Consider the following 24,419-nt stretch of genomic DNA (forward strand, 5'->3'; position numbering starts at 1 on the left):
ATTTTGATATACTAATCTTAAAAATAATTTTTTAAAAATAAAAAAAATATTATTGAAATACTTTTCTAAGTGAAAAGCATTTTGTACAGTAACCACAACCATACTTGACACCTAACAATTTTACTTTTAGATAATCATAAATTTGATTATAAAAAATTGAATGTCATGTTCAAGCCCACCTACGCTAAAAGGTGGTAGGGTAATGTTAGGTTGCTTTTTCAATTAGTTATAAATAATAAATATTATGTTATAAAATCTATAATTATATATATTGAATGTTTATTAAAATCTTTTAAATTTTATGATTCTCAAGTTTAGTCTCTTGATTTTTTATAATACTTGAGTTTTCTAGTATCCTTTAATGTTTTTATTTTTTTTTCTTCTATGAATAAACTACTTGTCATGTATTCTAAATATTGAAAAAAGTATACAAGAAAAAATATAAACTTCTCTTTTAAGTTTTATTCTAAATATGTATGTTCTTGCTTATTTTTTATTTTTTTTAACATGTTATCAGCGCGATTACTCTACTTAAGTTATATTTAAATCTTGGACACATGAACTCCTATGTTACATGACTTGTATCAATTTCAATATTTTTCTCTTTTCATTTATATTTTATGGAATATATTTGATTCTCTAATATATTTTGATAAATTTGCTTTCCTTTTTGTTCATCAAGATTTAAAGTTCCTGAATAACTAGTATTATAAGTTTCTGAAGAATTAAATAAATTAAATATAGTTTTTGAATAATTGGTATTTCTAAAGAACTAAATAATATTCTTAAGAGACCGATTTTTTCTTCTTCTATATTCATGATTTTATTTAATAAGTTATTTTTTATAGATAAAGTCGAATCTAACAAAACTTGAATTTACCGCTCTTAATATATCTGGGAATAATTTTTTGTTATAGATCCTTGATATTGAGATTCATCTGAAAGCTACGAATCTTGGAGAGACAGGCCATCAAAGAAGAAAAGAACGCATCCTTGCAGGATCGCGTAAAAGCACTGATTTTCATTTGTCACCGTCTCCATGAAGGATTAACTATACTCCCTCAAACTCGTTATAATTAGTTGCACCTAAGGTTGCAAGATTTTAAATTGGTTAGTGAATATAATTATGTTTTTTTTTTTAAATTACCTCATAGCTAAAATTGTGTGATGAAAATATCACAAAAGACCAAATATTAGAGAAAATATTATATACTTTTCATGCCTCAAATATTGTCCTGCAGCAACAATATAGAGAACGTAATTTCAAGAGGTATTCGAGACTGATTTTATGTCTTCTTATAGCTTAACCAAATAATGAGCTTTTAATGAAAAATCATTAATCCCATCCCACATGTTCTAAACCGCTCCCTGAAGTAAACGAAATATTTATCCAAAAGACAAGAAAGAACAAGGGGTATAGATATGAAAAAAAAAAAAAAAGAAGAGGTAATCCTTCAAAAGAAAACCCATTATACCACCGAAGTGAAGACATAATGAACCCAAACTAGAAAATGACAAGAATTTGCATAAACCTGAAGATAAGTGTCATAGGTGTGGTATGCATGGTCATTAGTCTCGCACTTGTCGAATGCCAAAAAAATTTACAAATTTATATTAAGCCTTTATGAAACAAAATGCAGTTGAGACTTATTTTATTCATAAAGATGATTTTGAATGTCATAATGCTTATCTTGATGTTTCTGATTTCTTTGAAAACTCAGATAAAACAGATGACATACTTAGTGGTGGAATCCTTAGGGATTATTAATATTTTTATTTGTATTAAGATATTTATCTTATTGTGTTTTCAATAAACAATGTCAATTTAATTTCAATTAAATAATAAACTTTAATTATATATTGAATAAAGGAATGACTTCTCATGATGACAATTTATGTCTGGCAGACAGTACAACAATGTAAATAATTCTCAAGGAAACAAAATACTTTGAATATTTGACATTAACCAAAGTTAATGTCACTACAATATCGGATCCAACAGATATGAAAGAGTTAATATTTTGTTACCAAATAACACAAAACTGGGCATAAAAAATGCATTATATTCATCCGAGTCCAGAAGAAATTTACTCAATTTTAAAGATATATGTGTTAATGGTTATCATATTGAAACTATAGATGAAGAAAAAAAAGAATATCTTTATATTATTTTACGTATTTTAGGTCAGAAGATTGTACTTGAAAAATTATTTGCTTTCTCTTCTGGAATTTATTACACGATCATGAAATCTATTGAAACAAATGTTGTGAAACACCAATATTTTTCCGACCCAGAAATATTTATGCTTTAGCATGATCGACTTGAACATCTAGGATCAATAATGATGTGACAAGTTATTAAAAATTCACACGGGGATCCTTTAAAGAACCTGAATATTCTTTTACGATGTGAAAATCTATGCGCTGCATGTTCTAAAGGTAAATTAATTACCAAACCATATCCATTAAAGGTTGTTATAGAATCACAATCTTTTCTCGAAAGAATTCAATGAGATATATGTGGACCTATTCATCCACCATATAGACCTTTTAAATATGTTATGGTATTAATTGATGCACCAAGTAAATGGTCACATGTTTGTTTATTTTTTAGTCAAAATGTTTTATTTGCTAGATTAATTGCACAGATTATCAAATTACGGACGTAATTTCCTTATTATCAAATCAAGAAAATTCAATTGGACAATGTTGGTGAATTTACTTCTCAAGCATCACACTTTTATTGGAATTGATGTTGATTATCTTGTTGCTCAAGTGCATACTCAAAATTATCTAGCAGTATCATTTATAAAGTGCCTTCAATTAATTGCTAGATCATTACTTATGAAATCAAAATTGCTTACATCTGTTTGGGGACATGCTATATTACATGCTACATCATTAGTTATAATTAGACCAAGTGCTTACCATAAATATTCTCCTTTACAACTTGTTTTTGATATACCACCAAATATATTTCTTCAACAAACTTTTAGTCATGCAGTATATGTGCCTATAACAGACAAAAGACTAAAATGGATCCATAATATAGAATATGAATTTATGTTGGTTTTGATTCTCCATCTATTATTAGATTCCTTAAACCTTTAACTGATGATTTTTAAGGCATGTGATTTTTTAAGGCACATTTTAAAGAACACCATTTTAATGAGAATATTTTCTCACCATTAGGGAAAGAAAAGTTAGTGTCTGAAGCACGAAAAGAAATTACTTGAAACAACCCAAAGTTATCTCATTTTGATCAAAGGACAAATCAACGTGAACTTATAGTTTAAAAGATAATTCATTTATAAAATATTGCAAATCAATTACTAGATGTTTTCACCAACAGTAAAAAGATGGTTAAATTCCATATTCTAGTTGTAAATGCTCCATCTATAATTGAAATCTGTAAAGGAAAAAAAAGGCAACATAATAGCAAATGAATTTATACCATGCTTGAAATGCAGAAGACTTGTTGATGTTAAGGACAAAAATCTTAGAAACAAAAATTATAACAATTAGATGATGGTACTCCTGAAGATTCATCATCCATAAAACAGACAATAAATATTATGTCAAAATCATCTTCTAATATTGATCCTATTGAAAAGAGACCTCTTGAAGAAATTCAGCTGCTTAAAAATGATGAGATCTTCATAAACTATGTTCATAGAGGAGAGATTTTGAATTGAAATAAAATTGTTATAAATGACATATTTGCATTTAAGGTTGCTTTTGGCATCACTAGAAGTAATGATAAAATTAAACCACAAACTATCAAAGAATGTCGACATAGAAATGATTGGTCAATGTGGAAAGAAGTAATCTAAACAGAGTTAAACTCACTTGTAAAACGTGAAGTATTTGGATACGTAGTTCATACACCTAAAAATGTTATGCTTGTTGGATATAAATGGGTTTTCGTTAGAAAATAAAATAAGAACAATGAAATTATTCGATATAAGGCACGACTTGTTGCACAAGATTTTTTACAAAGACCTAGCATTGATTATAAGGAAACTTATTCTCTAGTTATGGATGCAATCACTTTCAAATTTTTAATTGGTTTAATAGTCTCAAAAACTCTAGATATATGTTTAATGGATGTAGTTACAACATATATATATGGAACATTAGATAAACAAATCCATATGAAAATTCTTGAAGGATTCAAAATGCTTGAAGCCTTTATGATAAACATAGAAGTGTTTATTCTATTAATCTACAAATATCTTTATATGGGTTGAAGCAATCTGGTCGAATGTGATATAATTGTCTTAATGAATACCTCCTAAAAAAAGGGTTTGAGAATAATAAGATTTGTCCATGCATTTTTATTAAGAAAACCACTTTCGGATTTTCTATTATTGCAATATATGTTGATGATTTAAATCTTGTTGGTGCTCCTGAAAAGCTCAGAAAAACTGCATCATATTTGAAAGATGAATTTGAGAAGAAAGATCTCGAAAAAACAAAATTTTGTCTTGATTTACATATTAAATATCTTTCAAAAGAAAAATTTATCCATCAATTGATGTATACAGAAAATATTTTGAAGCACTTTTACATGGACAATGCTCATCCTTTGAGTACATCTATGATTGTTCAATTACTTGATCCGAAGAAAGACTCTTTTCAATCGCTAGAAGAGAATAAAAAAATTCTTGTTTCAAAAATACCATATTTTAGTGTTATCGGAGCAATCATGTATCTTACAAATTATACAAGACCAAATATAGCTTTTGTAGTCAATTTATTGGCAAGATATAGTTCCACTCCCACAAAAAAAAAAATGGAATAAGGTCAAATATATACTTCGCTATCTCTACGGAACAACTAAAACGTAGTTATTTTATAGTGGATCAAATTCATAATTGATTGGATATGTAGATGCAAATTATCTCTCTGATCTCCATAAAGGACAAATTATCTGTTTACATACGGAAGCATTGCAATTTCTTGGAAATACATCAAACATTTATTGCTATTTCATCAAATTATTCAGAAATTATTGCAATCCATAAAACAAGTCAAGAATATATATGGCTAAGGTCAATTATCCAGCATATAAAAAAATGGATTGTCAACCATTGAAAATAATCTCATAATATTGTTTGAAGATAATGTTATTTGCATCACTTAACTTAGAGGAAACTACATTAAAGTAGACATAACAAAGCATATTTCATCAAAGTTCTTTTATAATCACGAGCTTTAACATAAAGAAAAAATTGACATCAAGCAAATCAAGTCAAATGATAATTTAGTAGATTTATTCACAAAGTCTTTATCAACCTCAACTTTCAAGAAGTTTATCCATAATATTGGAATGCATCATCATAAAGATTTATCATAAAACATGTACTTTTAAGGTGAAGTCAATGCAGTTTATATTTTTTTTTCCTTCGCTTAGGTTTTTTTACCATTGAGTTTTTCTTTGCAAAGTTTTAATAAATCAATTTAACATTTTTGTGAATTTTGAAGTATTCAAATATAGATCTCGAAGTATCTATATAAAAGCTTCTATTAAATTAGATCTTGTAGTATCTATATAAATTTTTTAATTAAATTCTGAAGTATTCAGAATTAATACAAGAATATTATACTTTTTTTTTCTTTGCTTAAGTTTTATTTTTCATTGGATTTGTTTTTGTAAAATTTTAATGAGATATATTTTTAGTACATGCTTATTTCAAAAAAAATGTTACAAAATTTATAATTATATATATTGAATGCTCGCTAGAATCTCTTAGACTCTGTTACTCTTGAATTTAGTTTCTTAGTTTCCATAACACTTAATTTTCTAGTATCTTTTTTATATTATAAATAAATTATTTGTCTTGTATTTTAAATATTAAAAAATATATAAAAAATTATATATATATTTTAAATTTTATTCTTAATATACATATTTTTACTTAATTTATATAACTCTTATAACTTAATGCTTATTTGAGGTCAAGCTGACAACTTTTTTTTCTCTCTTTTCTTTAATCATAGTTTAAGACCAAACTCTTCTGCTTTGAATCTCTTAATTCTATATGTATGTATTTTTATTTGAAATTACTATTTGGCAAATAAACTGATCTTTCTAATATTTTCATTATTATTTTCTTTCTCCAAAGTAAAAAAAAAAATAGAAAAGAAAATAGAAAAAAAACAACATTCTCTTCTCTTTCTTGCAAACATTTTCTCCGGTTTCAATTTCTTTGTTTAAAAATTATCCCAGCTCGTGCTTTCCGTGCTAGGTTTTCTTCGATTTCTCTCTCAGGTATTGCAAATTTAACTTCAGTTTCTCATTTTGATTACGCTGATTTTGATATTTTAAGGTCAAAATCAATCACTATTGTTCAAAACCCTAGTTTTGTTTGGATGTTAAAAATTGGGGAAAATATTAAAGGTGGAAAATTTCGTTAATCTTAGGGGGTTTTGTATGTGGGATTTTAGTGATCGATTGATTTGACTTCTCTAATTAGGTGGGTTCAGTGCTCTTAGCTTAAAATCCGGTAATTTGGATCTTAAGAAATTGAAAAGGATGAAATTTGAATTTCTAATCTGTTTTATTTTGCTGCATTTTCAATGGGTGTCTGTTATTGTAGTTTCTTAGCTTAGATGCATGCTTTAGTTTGCTTAATTTGATTTATTATTAGTGTTCTTTTTCTTAGTGAAATCACTGTTCTATAGTTTCTGGAGATGGAGTTTCTAGTCCATTAGGGTTTGCTTGTAAAATTCTAAACTTGGAAAATAGCTTGATGCTCCCAATTCTAAAGAAATTTCAACTTATCCGAATATTAATTATGTGGTGAATCCAAGTAATTGTTTGTGGGTTCAATGAAAACATGTTATGTTTTGGGTTGAAAAACATAAGATTAAAAAAGATCTGAGTGATTGTATTTCCCTAAATTTTAAATGTTGAGGAGTTTTGGATTGAATAGTCATCTTATTGATTTATATGCTAATTAATTTTTGATGATTTGTTCTTGTTCAATTTCACAACTAGGGTTATATCATTCACTGAGCTGGAGGTCAAAGGGAGAGCATTGAACTTTGAAGTGTATGGGTGTTTATTCTTCTTTTTAAGGCCCTTAGTATAGAGATGGAGGCACAGGTCTCCTTGGACTCTGAGCGACAGCTTCTTCAAAATGGTTCAATTCAGGATGGAGATTCTGGTGTAACATCATCTACTCCGGATTGTGTTGAGACACGGCAGCCTGGTATGTTATTTTGCTTTTAATAGCTGTATTTGGTTTTACTAATTTAGGTGCTGCTGAAATATACTGCCAGAGTGGTAGTTTTATCTGATTTGATCTTATGCTGAATGCAGAGAAAAGACCAACACGGCAATGGGCTGCTTGGACACGTCAAGAAGAGGAAAGTTTTTTCACTGCATTACGACAAGTTGGCAAGGCATGTAATTGCTGGAATGTGATTTGGATTAAAAGTTTTTCAATTCTGTTTCACTTCTTAATTATTGTGAGCTTTCATTGCAGAACTTTGAGAAAATTACTCACCATGTTCAAAGTAAAAACAAGGATCAGGTAACTTGCAATGAGATTTAGCTCCAGATGCTTTGTCCAGTTGAGTTGATGTATTCTTCATATTCCTTATCACCCACCTTTTTTTTCCAGGTCAGGCACTATTACTATCGTCTTGTGAGGCGCATGAACAAATTGCTGGGCCCAGGATTGTGCCTAGATGCAAAAAACTCTAAAGATACAAATGCTGCAATGCTCCGATGGTAATATTTCTTATGTACTGTTTGAATTGCTTTTCTTTTTATTAAATGTATTATAAATTAGGGGAGTGATATGTAAAAATTAATCAGAAAAGGAAGCTTGTGATACCATCAACAGATACATGTCATATATTTTTTTTTTCATCTGGGTCAGTCTCTGATTGTTTTGTTTTCCTGATTCATATTTTGACCTTTTATACAGGTGGTCTTTATTGGAAAAGTATAGTTGCAAAGCCTCAAAGCTTCACCTAAAACCACGAAGGTTTAAGATATTTATAGAAGCTCTGGTTAGTGAAGATTGTCTATATTTGCAAAAGTGTTTATGTTTCTTGACCATAAACTTATTGATCTACTGGATGTGCTTAACTGATTGGTATATGTTTTCCTTGAAGGAGAACCAACTCTTGAAAGATCAAAGGAAGAATGTAAGGAAAAGGTCTTCACAGGGGGAAAATGGTTCTCCAACGACTCCTAGCATTATCACTAATCAGAATAGAGCATTGGTGCATGATACTCGAACTGTTAAACTTGTTATTGTTGATAGTCAAAACATCCAAAAATTAGGTGGAAAGGGATCATTGAAGCGCAATGTTAATATGGGGGTTGTCCGTAACAACAATAAAGGAGACTCAACTGCAATGAAACCTGCAAGGCAAAGGCGAAAACCAGGTGATTATTTGTTTGAGCTTTTCCTCAGTTTTTGAGGCAAGTTTAAAATTTACTTTCCCCCATTTATCTTGCATCCTTTTGTCATTCTTGAATTTACTTTAATGTTCATTTTGGAATGATCCTTGAAGTATCCGTACAAAAATTGGACAGCTTACAATTGTCATTTTTGAACTATAAATGCGATATTCTTTTGGGGTTTGTTTGAAAGAATCAATGATCATAAAAAACAGCTACTTTCTGCAGAAATGCTGAAGAATATTATTGCCCCTAAAATCTTACTTCCAATACCCAAATAAATGGGGTTATGACTGGGTGATGGCCTTTATGTTGTAACCAATATCTGCTAAAAGCTATGTGTCTCTGGTTTCTTGATTTTACTATTACCTGGTTTACTCAGATGATGGGATGAATATTCTTTCACTTTGTTTGGTCTGAAATCATGAATTTTTTGCACCGATCTCTTTGTTAATTGATTGTCATTGGGTCTAGTCTCATCAGCTGCATATAAAAAATGGGAAAAGGCTGCAATTGCTGGAGTTTCTTTGGTAGCCGATGCTGCTGAGCATTTGGAACGGACAGCCACTGATAAAGAGGATGAACATGACCAAGGTATGGTTGGTGGGGCTGATCCTCACCAATTCCTATTCCAAAAATTTGATTTGAAGTGCCAATAAGTGATTGTTCTTTCATTTCCAGGGAAAAAGGGTCTTGATCCTGTTGAAAAACTTCTTCCGCATTTTCATCCTTCACTTCGTTGTGTTGAGAGTAATGCACTCACTAATATGAAGCTTAAGCTTCAATTGTTCCCAATTGATGATGGTACTCGAAGAGCCCTAGAAATGGTGAGTACAAAGATGGATTATGTTGATAATTTTGAGGTAGAAGAAGTTCAAGTTGTTGAGCAGTCTTCTGAATATAAAGGATGTAAATACATTTTCATCTGGTTGCAGGATAAGCATAATCCACACCTGGAGCTCACTCTTAGCACTCGAAAAAAGATATCATCAGTACTGGAACATTTAAACCGGAAATGGGGTGATTCTACTGTAGCATCTGGAGAACTAATGCTTTTCCCTTACGGTGTTAATAGAGAGAACCTGGTGGATTATCAAAGATGGACACAGGACTCACTTGTCAGTGCAGCCGATGTATACTTTTCAATTGGCAGTCCTCCAGTGTTTCGCTTGAGGTTTCTTCTAATTCTCTTTTGAACTTAAATCCAAATCCATATCTGAAATCTACTTTAACTGACTTGTGCATTTTCAACAAAGGTATGGCTGGTTTTCCAATGTCAACTTCGCTTCTGTAACATTGCAAGCACCTTCAACATATAGTTGCCTTCCAGTTGGAGGAAATGAGAAGGACAAGACTATGAATTCTGTATCCACAGCTGAGCCATCTACCAGTGATCAGTTTGAGAAACCTGAGAATCCCTGTAGGGATTGCCCAACTTCAGAGAACAATAATCATGCTTCTGTACTTCATTCTGCAGGAGTGACCAATGAGAATAATGAGTTCGTTGCCACAGGATCCAGAAATAATCTGGTGAAGTCCTTTGATCCTGCAGCAAACATATCCTTGCATAGAAAGGAGACTGATGATAGGACTAACACGCAACAATCGGAAGATGTGGTAATTGCAACTTGTGATTTTAATCCAATTCAATTTTATCTAAGTTCATGTAACTTTATACCACTTCTTTCTTCTGCTATATATCATACTTACTGATGCAGCATTCATGTCACATCCATAAATTGAGGTTTGACTATCTAAGTTTTAATATAAATTGTGCATTTGTAAATATTGCATCACCTATTATTGACTTTTGAAATGTTTCAGCCACGATGAATGTGCATATTTTCTAGTTCTTGGTTAACTTGTGCTTTGATCTTAATATACATAGGATGGCTTGAGATTGAGCAATGTAAATCCACTGTCTGCTGGGGAGTGGGCTGATAGCCTTACCAATGTTAGCATTGGAGATCTACTATCAGAATTACCTCATGTAGCAAATCATAACTGCATTGAACCACTTATAGTTCAAAGCAATCAATTCCTTCAGGAGATCCCATTCAGCTGTGATTCATTTGATGCTGCAATTGCTGCACATATCTCAAGACATCAAGGCAAAATGGGATTTCATTCCGCAGTCGCATTCCATACATCTTCTATCTGGGATGGTGAAGAGACATGTGATGCTTTTGCTTTTCAAAAGAATCATTCTTTACGTAAGGAAGTTACTACTTCATCTGCTGTTGCTTCTCCACGGGTCAGCAAACAGATGGACAGAACAAGTTCTATCGCATCCAGTGCCTTTCTCGAGGTATCCTTTTACACTTGTATTTTGTGCAAGTGATTCCATTATCAAGTAGAAGGGAGGGTTGATTAAAGGTAATGTATTCACACTTGTATTGCAGGAGTTGCCTGTTATTGAAGGGCCTAATGATTATCCTACTGGTGGAGACCCTATGGACGAATGCTCATCTGATTCACAAGTTGTGTCCAATCAAGTAAAGGATTTCAATGGGCTAACAGATATCTATTGGGTATGTTCTTTTTTCATCAATGATTTCTTTCGTGTTGTTTTGTGCACTATAGCTCCTTAAAGTTGACCGAGTTAACATTCTGGTGCCATAGGATGTATAGCCCCATGGAAAATCTAGTCAGTTTTATAGCAGATGTGATTCATGCTATCCGCAATACAACCTGACTCCTTTCTGTTTCTTTTTTTCTTTTTTCTTTCCTTCCTTTTATTTTGGCTTTGCAGCCAGACTCGTTAGGGCTATTAGATCTGGATATACCATCCTCCAAATATCATACTGAAGATTTGATTTTAAGTGATAGCCTTGGTGGTTTGAACCATCTGATAGCCAGCAGCTTGGATGCATTTCAAAATTGCTCCTTTTTCGGGCTAAACAAGAAAGATTCGATTTCAACAGTTGAGGCTCGAGAAACTACCTCATTTTCAGAATTTAAAATCAGCGGGGGGGTTTGAATTTCACCAAAGTGGCTCTCAAGCGATGCCACCCTTAGAGAAAACGTGAACTTTACTAGGTTATAACAACTAATTGTTTATGTTCGGCTGACTTCGCGAGGAGTGTGAGCTGAGGAAGCAGTGCAAGCCAAGAAAATTCTGTCTGTTCCCTGATCAGTCAAGTCTCCTGCATTTGTACAAATATAGGCATGGAATACCTATTCCATTTATCTTTCCTGACTTGTTTTCTTACTATTTTTGTAAATTGTTTTCCAGAATTGTTGTAACTGAACGATCTTGGTACCTTAAATGATCGATCTCACCTTATCACTCCACATCTTTAATGTATTCTCTTTCTGGTTTTCTTGGAGGCACATTGTTAACATCTGATGTACTTATTCGTCAAAATGACGTGGAAAAGCCCTCTAAAACCCTCCTGTGCATGTATCCATCCGGCAAATTCAATTTTTACTAATCTTTAAATTTATTGTAAATTGATGAGATTTTTTCTTTATATTTGTAGACTTTTGCCGGATTAACCCAATTGGATTAGATTATAGTGAGTTAAAAGATGATTAATAATTTAGTTTAGGTCTAATCATGTGGCACTTGGGTTCAAGAGAGAGTAGCTTATGAGAAAAGAATGATAAAGGGAAAGAAGGGAATTTCTCATGCATGGGATCCTCTTAGAGAGGGGTTCTGTTTTGTCTAAAGAAGAATACCAAGGAATGCTGTCTTAAGATCTCCCAAATCAATTTGGGAATTAAGGATAGAATTGTTCAAAAAGACTTATTGATGGATTTTTTTAAATTAAGTTAGCCACTCAAGATTTATGCGTCAACAAGCTTAAAGATAAATCACGCACTGGAGAGGAATATGATTGTGGAGATGAAACTTGAATTTTAATACAGAAATTGTGTTCCATGAGATTTTACAATTTCTGTTCTTTATAGATGTTAGTATATGGTTTAATGTAGTTTCTGAGTATATGGTTTTGGCAAAACTTTTAATTCTCACCGGCATATGTTATATCTTTAACTAATATTCCATGTATTATTTTATTACTTTAGCTTCTCTAAATTTTAAATTAATCTTCCAGAAATTTTCATTCAATTCATAAGATTTTTTTCTCTAATTTATCATTTTTCACTTGATAGTTATCCTATTTAACCAAGATTTATCTATTTTTGACTGGGGGTTCACACAAGGTTCTCAAACTTGATTTTTAGCTTTCTTGGGGAAATATCATCTTTGTTAGGGGTTACCTGACCATATGATCAAGAGGTTCGCATCAAATTCTTATTTCTTTATCTCCTAAATAGGTTTATGAGGAGTTTGTATTTGAATGAAAGTGTTATTCAGAACATATTATTTGTTAACAAGGTTTTGATGATTACACATTGTTTAGGCCGTGTAATGATGATGTGCTTTTAATTGATGATTCTCATGTTTTAGATTTAAGGTCGAATCCTTTAAAAGAAAGGGAGGATGAAATAGTTTAGCCTATAATTCAACCTTGGGTTACTCATGATGAGGATTCGGTTGGGAGCTGGGTTTGAGGGGAAGACCATTCAGCCAAATGAGGTTTTTTTCCTTGGGTTTTAGCTTGTATTCCATTCAGCCATGTTGGGTTTTTACCTTGGAATGCATTCAACTAGATTAAGTTTGTTGGAGTTGATAGGTTTGTCCTAATTATGGATGAATTGGTTATGACCAGATCTGATTTAGACCTTGTGGATGTGCTTGTATGCAAACAGTTTTCAAAAAAGTACACCAAAAATCAGCGGCTTCTATAGACCCTATAAAATTCTGGAGAAAATTAGCTATGTCGCATACAAGCTCCACTTACTAGCAGAGTGACGCATTCATCCTATATTTCACGTATCCCTACTCAAATGGTACAAACTAACAAGGAGAATGAGGTGGCGCACACCACAGAGTTGCCACCATTCACCAATGATGGGGTAGTCATACTAACACCACAGACAATTCTAGATCATCGTTGGATCAAACAAGGAGCCCAAATTATCAAAGGGAGTTTGGTCCATTACAAAAATCTACTGATAGAAAAGACGACATGGGAACCCACTAAATAATTGTTGAAGATGTTCTCAAGTGTGGACCTTGAGGACAAGGATCCACATAATAGGAGAGGTATTGATAAGCCACGATCACCAGTAAGGCCCCTTAGACCAAACCCCTAATACCTAGGATGAAGTTGGACGTGAAAAGCTAACTGCATGTGGCATACATACAGATGAGAGGTTATGGTCACGTGAAGAATGAGAAGGGTACACTGGGGTGGACAGGGTCACCTGCAAGACTGGGTCACTTGTAGTTGTGAACTTTTTGTCACTTTTATTTTCATTCATTATGTTACTTTATTCTGTTAGTTATGCTTTGTGTTTATGTATGTGGTATGTTCTGTTTTTACGTGTGTTTAATCTCCAATTGTTAGTTACCAGCTTTTTTTTTTCGGGTTTCTTGTACATGGCTTTGCTTATTTAAAGCAGTTGAAAGTTATCAATGAAAGCAAGTAATCAATTGTTATCTAAACCTTGCGGTACTTTCTCACCCGAAGAGAAACAATTCACTTATCGTTTGAACATTTGTTGGGACCTATCACAATCAATTTTTTTGAATGATTTTTTTAAGCTTTTAAATTGCAAACCTTGAATATTAGGAGATGGGTGTCTAAGAAGCAACATATCAGTCAGATAATAAAGGAAGCGCGAGAGCAGTCAAAGGAGATTGGATTTGAGGACCTCTCGTGCCGCTATAAAGGCTAAGGTTCACGACGTGAAGACGCCGTGTCAATCCTTGATCCGGGAGAGAGATGCTTATTCTTATGATATTACTAGATTTTGTAATGATATTGAGGGACTTAAACAACAAATAACCTTTTATCAGCAAATATTTCATCAACTAGAACCCATGTTTTCCCATTCCTAACATGAGTTGGATCATTCACAAAAAGAGTTGGCTTGTTCTTAGGCAGAGCTTACTCAATGTTAGATGGAGTTGGCTTAACTAAAGAGGTTTGGTAATGATGTAGAGGGATTTTAGGCTATTTATGCTAGTACTCATGCTCATGGGATAGTTCTTGATGACGAGCTAATGGATTTATGATATAGGATATTCATTTTGATAATCATTCTAAAAAATATCTTTATAGATCTTACTCATGCATTTTGTCCTAATGAATTCCCTAATTTGATGAGATTTTTCCTCATCTTGCCCAAGCTTACGCGCATGGCGAAATTCTCTCATAGGAGCTTAACGATGATGAAGGAAAATAGGATGGTGTTTCTTAGCTTTTACTTGTATTTTTACCCTAGTCTTGTGGGATTTATCTATGTGTAATATGTATCTTTGAACTTTTCATTGTAATAAAACAAACTTTCTCAATGTTGTAATATGGAGAGTATTGTGAAATTTTCATAATACGTCTTTTACGAAAATAGAGAGTAATATTAAAATATAGTCTTTTTTAAATTGTCTATTCTTCACCCCAAATTATGGTACTGAGTTGCCTTATGTCAGTAAGTTTCATTCTCTACTGCAAGAGCCAAACTTACCTCTTCTACTAGGTCCAGGTTGCCCTTTGATGTTTTCCAATTTTCATTAGGAGAGAAATATAGCACCTAATTACTAGGACACCATATTTCAACTAGAATAACAACATCGATCCTATAAATGAGAAGAAATGATGACTATAAAATTTCATCAAGGAGTTCAATCCATTCTTCTTTGACTCATTCTATCTTTTTCTTCAATCCATTTAGTAATGACTTGTTGGTGAGTTATGTTTGTCTATTAGTTTATGGATGTGAAACCAAAAAGAACATGTGTTCTATATGGAGCTTTTAGCATTGTTCTCTCATTTTCATGATGTTGAACTGCATGTTATTAACTATGATCAAACATTTTAGGTAGCCCGAACTTATATATGATATTTTTCCATAAAAATAAGATAACTTTGATGGTAGTTATCTTTACTAGGGCTTTTGTTTTCACCTACTTGGTGAAATAGTCAACAAATATCAGAATGAATTGTCTCCTTTATGAGGCCTCGGGAATGGTTATAATATATCCATTCCTTATTCAGAGAAAGGCCATGGAGATGCGATGATAGTCAACTATATTAAGGGTTGGTGACATATCAGAGCAAATCTCTAACATTTGTCATATTTTCTCACCATGTCAGTGGCATCTTTTAAGATAGCGAGTAAATAAAAATCTATTTATGTTGTCTAGGTAACCAATACCTTGGCCTTATATATAGGATAGAAAAGACTTCATATAGATCTTGGATATGTTTTTCAAAAGTCATGCTCTTAACCAACATATTATCAATATATGCTTTCTTGTATTTTTTATGTGGCATTTGAAAACCTTATTCACCATTCATTGATATGCAGTTCCAAAATTTTTCAAGCCAAAAGGCATAGCTCGATAGCCAAATATCCCTTTGTTGGTGATGAATGTTGTTTTCTCTTTATCATATGGATGCATGGGTATTTGGTGATACCCTAAATTATAATATAAGAAACTTAAGTATTCAAAACCAATCATTGAGTCAACCAACCTATAAATCTTAGGTAGTGGAAAGTTGTTATTAGTCATGTCATATTGAGGTTGGTAAAGTATACACTGATACCATCACAACATTTACAATCCATTCAAGGTACATTACTTTATGAATGAACCCAACTACTATAACTTGTCTATTTCTTCCTCCGCCAAAGTTTCTCTTCTTCTAGTGTACTGGAGAGAGTAACAGACATATATTCAAATGGTTGATACTAGGCATGTCAAATGGCGACAAGCCACTTCCAGGTTGATACTAGGCATGTCAAATGGCTTGAATGTAAAGTGACACAATCAAAGAATTGATGTCTTATCACAAGTGCATGAGTGTTAAAGTAATAAATAACCAGGCAAGACCGGGATCGATCCATAGGGAGGTCAACTATATAAATTATAAATAATTAACTATATATATATAATAAAACAAAGAATTAAATAGAACTTTGAGATGTGAGATTAATATCAGGATTAAAAAATGATATAAACAATTGTCAAGGTTAGAGGATCCACTAATGGTATTAAAAATAAGTCTAATATAAACTATTTTTTTTACTCAACTGGAAACCACACACAAAGAAGGTTTCAATCGACTTATTTATCCTTAATAGTTCATTATAAATTTTTAACATGATCATATTAATTATCTTATTTTAGTAACACCATACTTTTAAATATTATCATGAATTCATGATGCTAATTTATGTTAACAACAAATCAAGTTCCTCTCATAACAACGATGTCGGCCGAAGACTATGAAGGATCAATCATTTATTGTATCAAGTGTTATACAACACAAATCTAGATTAATCATTTAACAAGCAAGGTATTAAGAATTAGTAAGATAAAAAGATAAGACATATTAATAACACACTTTCTTGGATATAAACATTGAAGTCCATGTTGAGTTTATATTATACATATTCTAACACCATTGGTGAAACCTTTTCACCTTGACAAATTAAACTTAGCTAAACATTATGAATAAGAGAAACATAAATAAACAAGATAAGAACATACTTATGATATAAGTTAACTAAGTATAGGAAAGGAAATGAAAAACATAAATAAGAGATTAATATAACATGAAAGAAAACTTGAACATTACACAAAGAGAAAGCAATAAAATAATCTTGATCTGAAAACCAAGATGCTTAAATGTATGGCAAATGCCTCCTTTTATAAGCTAAAAAGAACTATTCATTTGGTAATTAATTATTAATTTAGTGGCCAACTATTGACTTAATGGACTTGGTGGTTTAGGTATGGATTTGTTTTCTGGACGCAATGGCATTGATACAATCATAATTCGGCAAAATGGTCTCCATTAAAGTTGTAGGAATATGTCTCATCTTTCCACTAAAACACGAATGAGTTCATTTGGATTTCTAGAACTCGAGATATGGGCTGAACACTGAACAGTGTCAGGGCTATAGGACAGATTCAGACATCTCTCTTGTTGCTAAGATTTGAACTTCAAAAAGGAAAAATTGATTCTTGGACTCATCATGAATGTTTTAGGCTTATTTCTTAACTTTCTATCCATATAAACCAAATTGAAATCCAAAATCTACAGCTCCAGATATGACCTAATGGCTGAATGGTGTTCTAGTTTATATTGAACAAACATCTTTTTTCTAAACTTAGCCCTTTCTTTGTCCTTTCAGTTTCAATAGTTAATCACATCAATCAATATGAGATTTTCCTGTATTTAAAATGAGGATTTACCATAAATTAAAGCTATCTTATTTTATCAAACTTGTTATTATAAAACATGTTTAAGTTAGGGAATTTAATGATTCTTTAAGTGCAATATAATAATATAAAACCTTAATGAAACTGTACTTTTAAGTACTAATCATACCCTCCAACCAGCTTATTATTGGTCCCTAGTAATTAAAGTGTTAAAATAGAAAAACAATTTGCAAGATCCAAAAGTAAAGCATTCATCATTTAACTTCTTATTGATCCATTCAAATAAACAAACTCTCATTAAAATGATATATATATATATATGCTCCATACTTCTTAATCATAATATTAATAAACCTTTCTTTTGTGCTCAATTTATCAACACATAGTTATGGGGCTTTACTTGGAAGAAAACACAATTTTGTTCTAATGTTTTTCTAAGGTTAACTTTCTTAGGTTGGGATTATTATCTTTATATATATATATATATATATAAAAAAAAAAAAAAAAAACTTAAAACACAATGCATCTTTAACCCATGTAACGAGCTTTAGGCTAATGACTCTCAGACTAGTTAGTCTTAGGGCATTAGATGTTGAGACACCTATACGAGTTTAGTAACTCGGGTTGCAGATACTAAAATATAGATATTGCAATGTTTGATTCCCTTAAGCTTTCTCCTCAACCCATGTAACAAGCACTAGGCTAATAGCTCCCAAGTCAGTTGACTTTAAGGTATTAGGTGTTAAGAAATCCCTTCGGACTTAATTACTTAGATTAGGAAGACTATGAAACCAAACATATCTACATTTTTATTATCATCAATATTATATTTATTATCATTTTTTCTTCTTCTTTTTTTATTCCAAAAGCATATACTATCCCTTTCCCTTAGTTGTTACCTTTAACAAAAGAACATAAATAATGTAACAATCCGAAGTGCAACCCACAATCATATGTTAAAGTGTGTGTGTGAAAATAAGGGTTTATAAATACTTCTTAAATAAGTATATGAGCTGAATCAAGTGATAACAATGCTAGAGTTTGTAAACTTGAACACTTCATAAGAAGTGTGTGATAGAACCTTGTTCTTGAATGTTTACTAAGATGCATCTCAAGAGTCAATAAAATTCATCATTACTATGCCATCTTAATAACAGTTTTGTCAAATGGTTTTAATAACAATAATTTTTTTTTAACTTACAACTATTTTTTTTTAACTTACGACTACTACCCTCTCCCCCAACCAAAATGAGACATTATCCTCAATGTTTTAAGTTAGAAAGGTAGAGTATAGAAGACATCACCTGAAGCAGCGACTACTGAAAAACCTGAAACACACTTAAACAAAAATAAGAAATAACAAAAAAGAAAATTTTTTTGTTATTAATAAAACCAAAAAACACAAGTTTTTACAAACTAAGGCTCAAATCCAATCTAAACTTTTTACGGCTTTCCCCGGTTGACCAGTCTATTCGACGCATGAAGGAATCAATTACAGGGATGAAAGATTGTAGTTGATCAATTAGTCGTTCAGCAGTAGCAGTAGATATTATGATTTGTCGTGCCAAAGATATAAGAAAATTATGTTCCACAACATGATCAAAAAAAGACAACAAATGATCATAAAACCCATTAACATTTAGCAAACCTATAGGTTTCTGGTAAATGTTCAATTAGGCCCAAAAGGAAATATGAAATATCTCTTCTAATGTGCCCATACCACCTAGTAAGGCAATGAAGGCGTTAGCATGATCAAACATTGCATTCATTCGTTTAGACATTGTGGAGACTTGTAGTTCCTCTCCAACTATTTTTCAAATGATATCTACTTTGGCTAAAGCTTTAGGAATGATACACAAAACTTGATTGCCTTCTAAAAATGCAGTTGTTGACACACTCCCTGTAACGACCCTGCCTTTTCAAGGCCAAAGTCACTGGATTTTTTTTTACCTTACATCATATCGACATTTTCATAAATTCCCATTCTTTTCTAATCTCGTAACATCATGAGTTCATACCGCGTGTGATTCTTACAATATGATGTCCTCATTAGATGAATACCTCATATGAGTATTCATACACTTCATATCAACTTGTTCGTACATTCTCGTCCGTATTTAATTACTAGTTTTTACAAAAGGGATTGGACGACTAATTGAGTGATTTGCATGTCCGTTCATGCAGAACTCATATCACCCATAATATGCGAGTATATAATTCTTTTTAAAATGTGTGAGCCAAAAAATGAATTTCCTTACGCACCATATTGGTATGTTGTCCCTGTTACAACACATGATAATTTTAAGCATTATAGGCCATTTAAGAAAACATAATAAAACAAGATTAAAGTCACATTTCATTCATGGACCAAAAAGCATAATTCTTTTAATTCCCCTTTACTTATTGATTGTGCATCAAAAGTATCATTAAGTCTCTTATTTTACATATGTATTTATTATTTTTATTTGGGTTTTTTATAATAATTGATGTGCTTTTTAGTAATGAAGTTTCTTTTAATGTTTCGATAGGTTTTTGGAGCTTAAATGAATTATTTCAGAAAATTCAACGTCGGAATTCGGAACAAAGAATTGAAGAGAAATTTAGTTGAAGATTGAAGCAAATCTTGGTTCAAATAAGTGCTCCAAATTTGCCCCAAAAATCAATTCTAGTCCAATTCTAGAAAAGAATATCATATGATCTATTTCAAGCCCAAACATGCCTTATGTTGTGTGCAAACTTCAACCATCAAACACTCAAGGTTTCAATGTCAATTTCAATGTCAATCTTAGCCCAAATAATAGGTACATTTGTATCCTTATTTGATGCTTAAATTCAACCCCAAATCAGCCCCAAATCACCCTCCAAATCAGCCCAAACACAATCCATGATCCTACATGTCCACACAACAAATAACATTTGATTTATTTGGGTAATTCATTGATCTAAGAGGGCAAACACATGGATGGAAAGCTGGAGGGGACATTGTGACATTATTTTGGGTCAAAAGAAGAAAGAGACAACTCATAAAGGAGGAAGAAAAACGTGCACCAAAGTGTTCTCCAAGCTGGCCTAGTTTGATTTTCCAGAACACCTTTCGGTATTTTGCCCATAACTTTTGACTCAGATATCCAAATGAGTTGTTCTTTAATGATCTGGAAAGCTACCAAAATGGCCTATAAATATGTCTCTAATAGCCATCTCCAGAGGAGGCTTCTAAGAGGGTTGAATTGCTGTCCAAAGTTAGAGTCAGATTTGTGTCCAAATTTTTACTGAAATTGTGTTGTGTTCTTTATAGATTTTGGTTCTTTAGCTTGTAAAACTCATTATTTCAGTTTGATTCAAGTTATTTTATGTTTATTAAAGTGTTATTATATATAATCATGGTTGGCTAATCTTCTTCTTGGATCCAAATCAAGGATGATAGTGGTTGAGGTGAGTTCTTTAAGATATGAATGAATCTTAATGTTTATCTTTTCATTTTCTTCATAAATGTTTTATTATTGCAAAGAAATTTTAGAAATCATTTAGGTAACGTTATAATCTTGAATTTTTATGCACAAACCTTAGTTTTGGTATAGAGATTGCTTGATTCAATATCTTACTTAATATGAAAATACTTGTTCATTTTTAAGCAATAATCAATCTTCATCTTTTTAAACTTCATTGTAATATCTTCCGATCTAATATCACCATCGTTGATATTAGGTTGAGTTATCTTATATATGTTGAAGGAATCACCAATATATCCCCATTAAAATTGATTTGGACCAAGACTTACTTTTTCTTGTCATTTAAAATCTATTTACACTTTTTCATCTTTGAAAATAAATCCATCAATCATTTTCAACCAAGTTATTGTTAATTTAATTTCTTTTGAGTTTTTTTTTGTAACCTAGCTTAATTTCCAGATCCAGCTCTCTATGGATATGACCTCGATCTTACCGAGTTAATTGCTACATCGCACACTCGTGCACTTGCGAGTTAAAACAAGCCGATCATAAAAAGTGGTCAAGCACTTATGTAAATACCACCGTCAATACTTCATCAATTACTGAGGCTAATCGCAGTAATCAAACCTGATCATTCATTTCGAATGTCGTTAGCTGAATTAATGTTTTTCTCTGTTTACAGCATAACCATTATAGTCCTTTCATATACCTAGTATATACAAAACGTAGTATACATGAACGCATTAGTTCTTAAAACTAACTCATACACTCAAATTCGACTATCCTCTTAGGAGGCCATTAGCCGAAGCCAATCATTTATTCATCCTGTCATCCACTAGGGGGCCATTAGCCGTAGCTACTCATATATATATAAATATTTTTTTTCCATCTCGGTCATCTACTTAGGATGCAATTAGTTGCAGCTAGTCATTTCTTCATCCTGATTATCCATTAGAATGCTATTCGATTATCCATTTAGGATGTCATTAGTCATAATTAATCATTTGTTCATCTCGGTGATCCACCTAGGATGTTATTAGCCAAAGCTAGTAATTTATGCATCTCGATTATCCATTTAAAATGTCATTAGTCGTAGTTAATCATTTGATCATCTCGGTCATCCACCTAGGATGCTATTAGCCGAAGCTAGTAATTTATGCATCTCTATTATCCATTTAAAATGTCATTAGGCGTAGTTAATCATTTGATCATCTCGGTCATCCACCTAGGATGCTATTAGTCGAAGCTAGTAATTTATGCATCTCGATTATCCTTTTAGGATGCCATTAGTCGTAGTTAATTATTTGTTCATCTCGGTCATCCACCTAGGATGTTATTAGCCGAAGCTAGTAATTTATGCATCTCGATTGTCCATTTAGGATGCCATTAGTCGTAGTTAATCATTTTTTCATCTCGGTTATCCACCTAGGATGTTATTAGCTGAAGCTAGTACTTTATGCATCTCGATTGTCCATTTAGGATGCCATTAGTTGTAGTTAATCATTTGTTCATCTCGGTTATCCACTTAGGATGTTATTAGCCAAAGCTAGTAATTTATGCATCTTGATTGTCCACTTAAGATGCCATTTATTGAAGCTAATCATTTATTCATTCTGGTAATTCATCTATGGTGCCATTACCATAGCTAATCATTTATTCATTCTGGTAATTCATCTATGGTGCCATTATCAGAGCTAATCATTTATTCATCTCGATTATCCATTTAGGATGCCATTAGTTAGAGCTAATCAATCATCTATCCCGGTCATCCCTTCAGATGCCATTAGTTAAAGCTAATCTTTGTTCATCCCAGTCATCCACTTTGGATGCCATTAGCCGAAGCTAATCAATCATTTACCCCGGTCATCCATTTGGATGCCATTAGTCGAAGCTAATCAATCGTTTGTTCTGGTCATCCATTTGGATGCCATTAGCCGAAGCTAATCATTGTTTCATCAAACAATTCATGACAGTTAATGTTCAATGCAACACAACAATAAATCCCCTGTAATACTCACACCACCATTTGTGGTAATTAACCATCAGTACAATACAACGGTAGGTCTTTCATAACACTTATACAATCATTCATCACCACTACATTCAATAAAAATACAACAGTAGATCATTGGTAATACATTCAATATAATAAAACAATAGATTCTTCATAATACTCATACAATCATTCATCATCATTACATTCAATAAGAATACAACAGTAGATCCTTTGTACTGCTCATATTACCATTCATTGGCAGCCCAAATTCATAATAGCCCCAACAACATCGCATATTCGGTTTAGTATTCATCACAACTCAATAAGATGTTCACCTCAAATGGGTCATTTTAGAACTCTAACATTTTCACCATTGTTTCAACATTCATCAAGAACTTGTTCGACATTTCATAGTCGTTTCGACAATCATCAAGAATTTAATCCAACTCTTCTTCGTCGTTTCCTCTTACAACAAGGATTTAAAGAAAATATCATCACAAGTGAATCATTTCAAAACATAAAAATCAAAATGGGAAAAAGGTGGAAACCACCTACCTGCTCCACTTGTGGTCTGTCCCTGTCCTGGCGATGGTCCGATCCCGGCCACAACACCTAAGACAACAATGGCCACAATCAATTCATTTGCATCTTCAATTCACATTCATCACCACACTTTTTTCAAGAGTTCATATGTTCACATTCAAGTATTCCATATTTTACATTATCATACCATGAAATTGTTACTAGCATTTAAGCAATTTCTGCCTAGAAGGCCTACTATAGAAATCGGCAGCGAAAACTGGTTCACTACAAGCTGCCCAATGCGGCAGCGAAAATTGGTTCGCTGTTGGCGCCACAATTTCAGCAGCAAAAACTAGTTCATTGCAGGCTGCCAATTCAACAGCGAAAACTATTTCGCTGCTGGCGCCACAATGCCGGCAGCGAAAACTGGTTCGCTGCAGCCAACAATTTTGGCAGAGAAAACTGGTTCACTGTAGGCTGCCCAATTCAGCAGCGAAAATTGTTTCGCTGCTGGCGCCACAATTTCGGCAGCGAAAAATGGATTGCTGCAGCCAATAAATTTTGCGGCAGCGAATACTATTTCGCTGCAAACAACTCAATTTCAGCAGCGAATCACAAATTCGCTGCAAAACACTCAATTCGGCAGAAAATGCTACTTCGCTGCAGCCAACTCAGTTTCGACAGCGAATCACAATTTCAGAAATTGACAGCCAAACTGCATCGCTGCCGATTCATAAATTGGCAGAACTAAACTGCGTCGCTGACGATTCAGAAATCGGCAGAACTGAA

At 32.4% G+C, this 24,419-nt stretch overlaps 1 protein-coding gene across 2 annotated transcripts; it reads left to right on the forward strand.

The window, feature by feature from the left end:
* The first annotated feature begins 5,999 nt into the window (after nucleotides 1-5,999).
* Nucleotides 6,000-11,716, forward strand: LOC133677647 (TSL-kinase interacting protein 1-like). 2 transcript variants are annotated; one of them, XM_062099765.1, is made up of 14 exons: nucleotides 6,000-6,274; nucleotides 7,004-7,217; nucleotides 7,328-7,410; nucleotides 7,494-7,541; nucleotides 7,632-7,741; nucleotides 7,941-8,025; nucleotides 8,131-8,407; nucleotides 8,906-9,016; nucleotides 9,104-9,249; nucleotides 9,358-9,596; nucleotides 9,679-10,039; nucleotides 10,311-10,730; nucleotides 10,825-10,953; nucleotides 11,175-11,716. In XM_062099765.1, exons 2-14 carry the CDS (start codon nucleotides 7,100-7,102, stop codon nucleotides 11,400-11,402), a joined length of 2,355 nt encoding a protein of 784 aa, XP_061955749.1. In that variant the 5' UTR covers nucleotides 6,000-6,274; nucleotides 7,004-7,099; the 3' UTR covers nucleotides 11,403-11,716. The 2 variants fall into 2 exon arrangements, with proteins under 2 accessions (XP_061955749.1, XP_061955748.1); XM_062099764.1 differs by having other exon boundaries at nucleotides 6,003-6,274; nucleotides 8,897-9,016.
* Nucleotides 11,717-24,419: the final 12,703 nt, after the last annotated feature.

Source organism: Populus nigra, chromosome 17, assembly GCF_951802175.1.
Source record: "Populus nigra chromosome 17, ddPopNigr1.1, whole genome shotgun sequence".
Lineage (NCBI taxonomy): Eukaryota > Viridiplantae > Streptophyta > Magnoliopsida > Malpighiales > Salicaceae > Populus > Populus nigra.

Excerpts from the sequence above, each read along its gene's own strand:
- LOC133677647 (XM_062099764.1), top strand. The coding sequence starts at position 7,100 with ATGGAGGCACAGGTCTCCTTGGACTCTGAGCGACAGCTTCTTCAAAAT. Across the intron at positions 9,250-9,357 it reads CTCGAAGAGCCCTAGAAATG|GATAAGCATAATCCACACCT; the intron begins GTGAGTACAAAG and ends ATCTGGTTGCAG. Across the intron at positions 9,597-9,678 it reads CCTCCAGTGTTTCGCTTGAG|GTATGGCTGGTTTTCCAATG; the intron begins GTTTCTTCTAAT and ends TTTTCAACAAAG.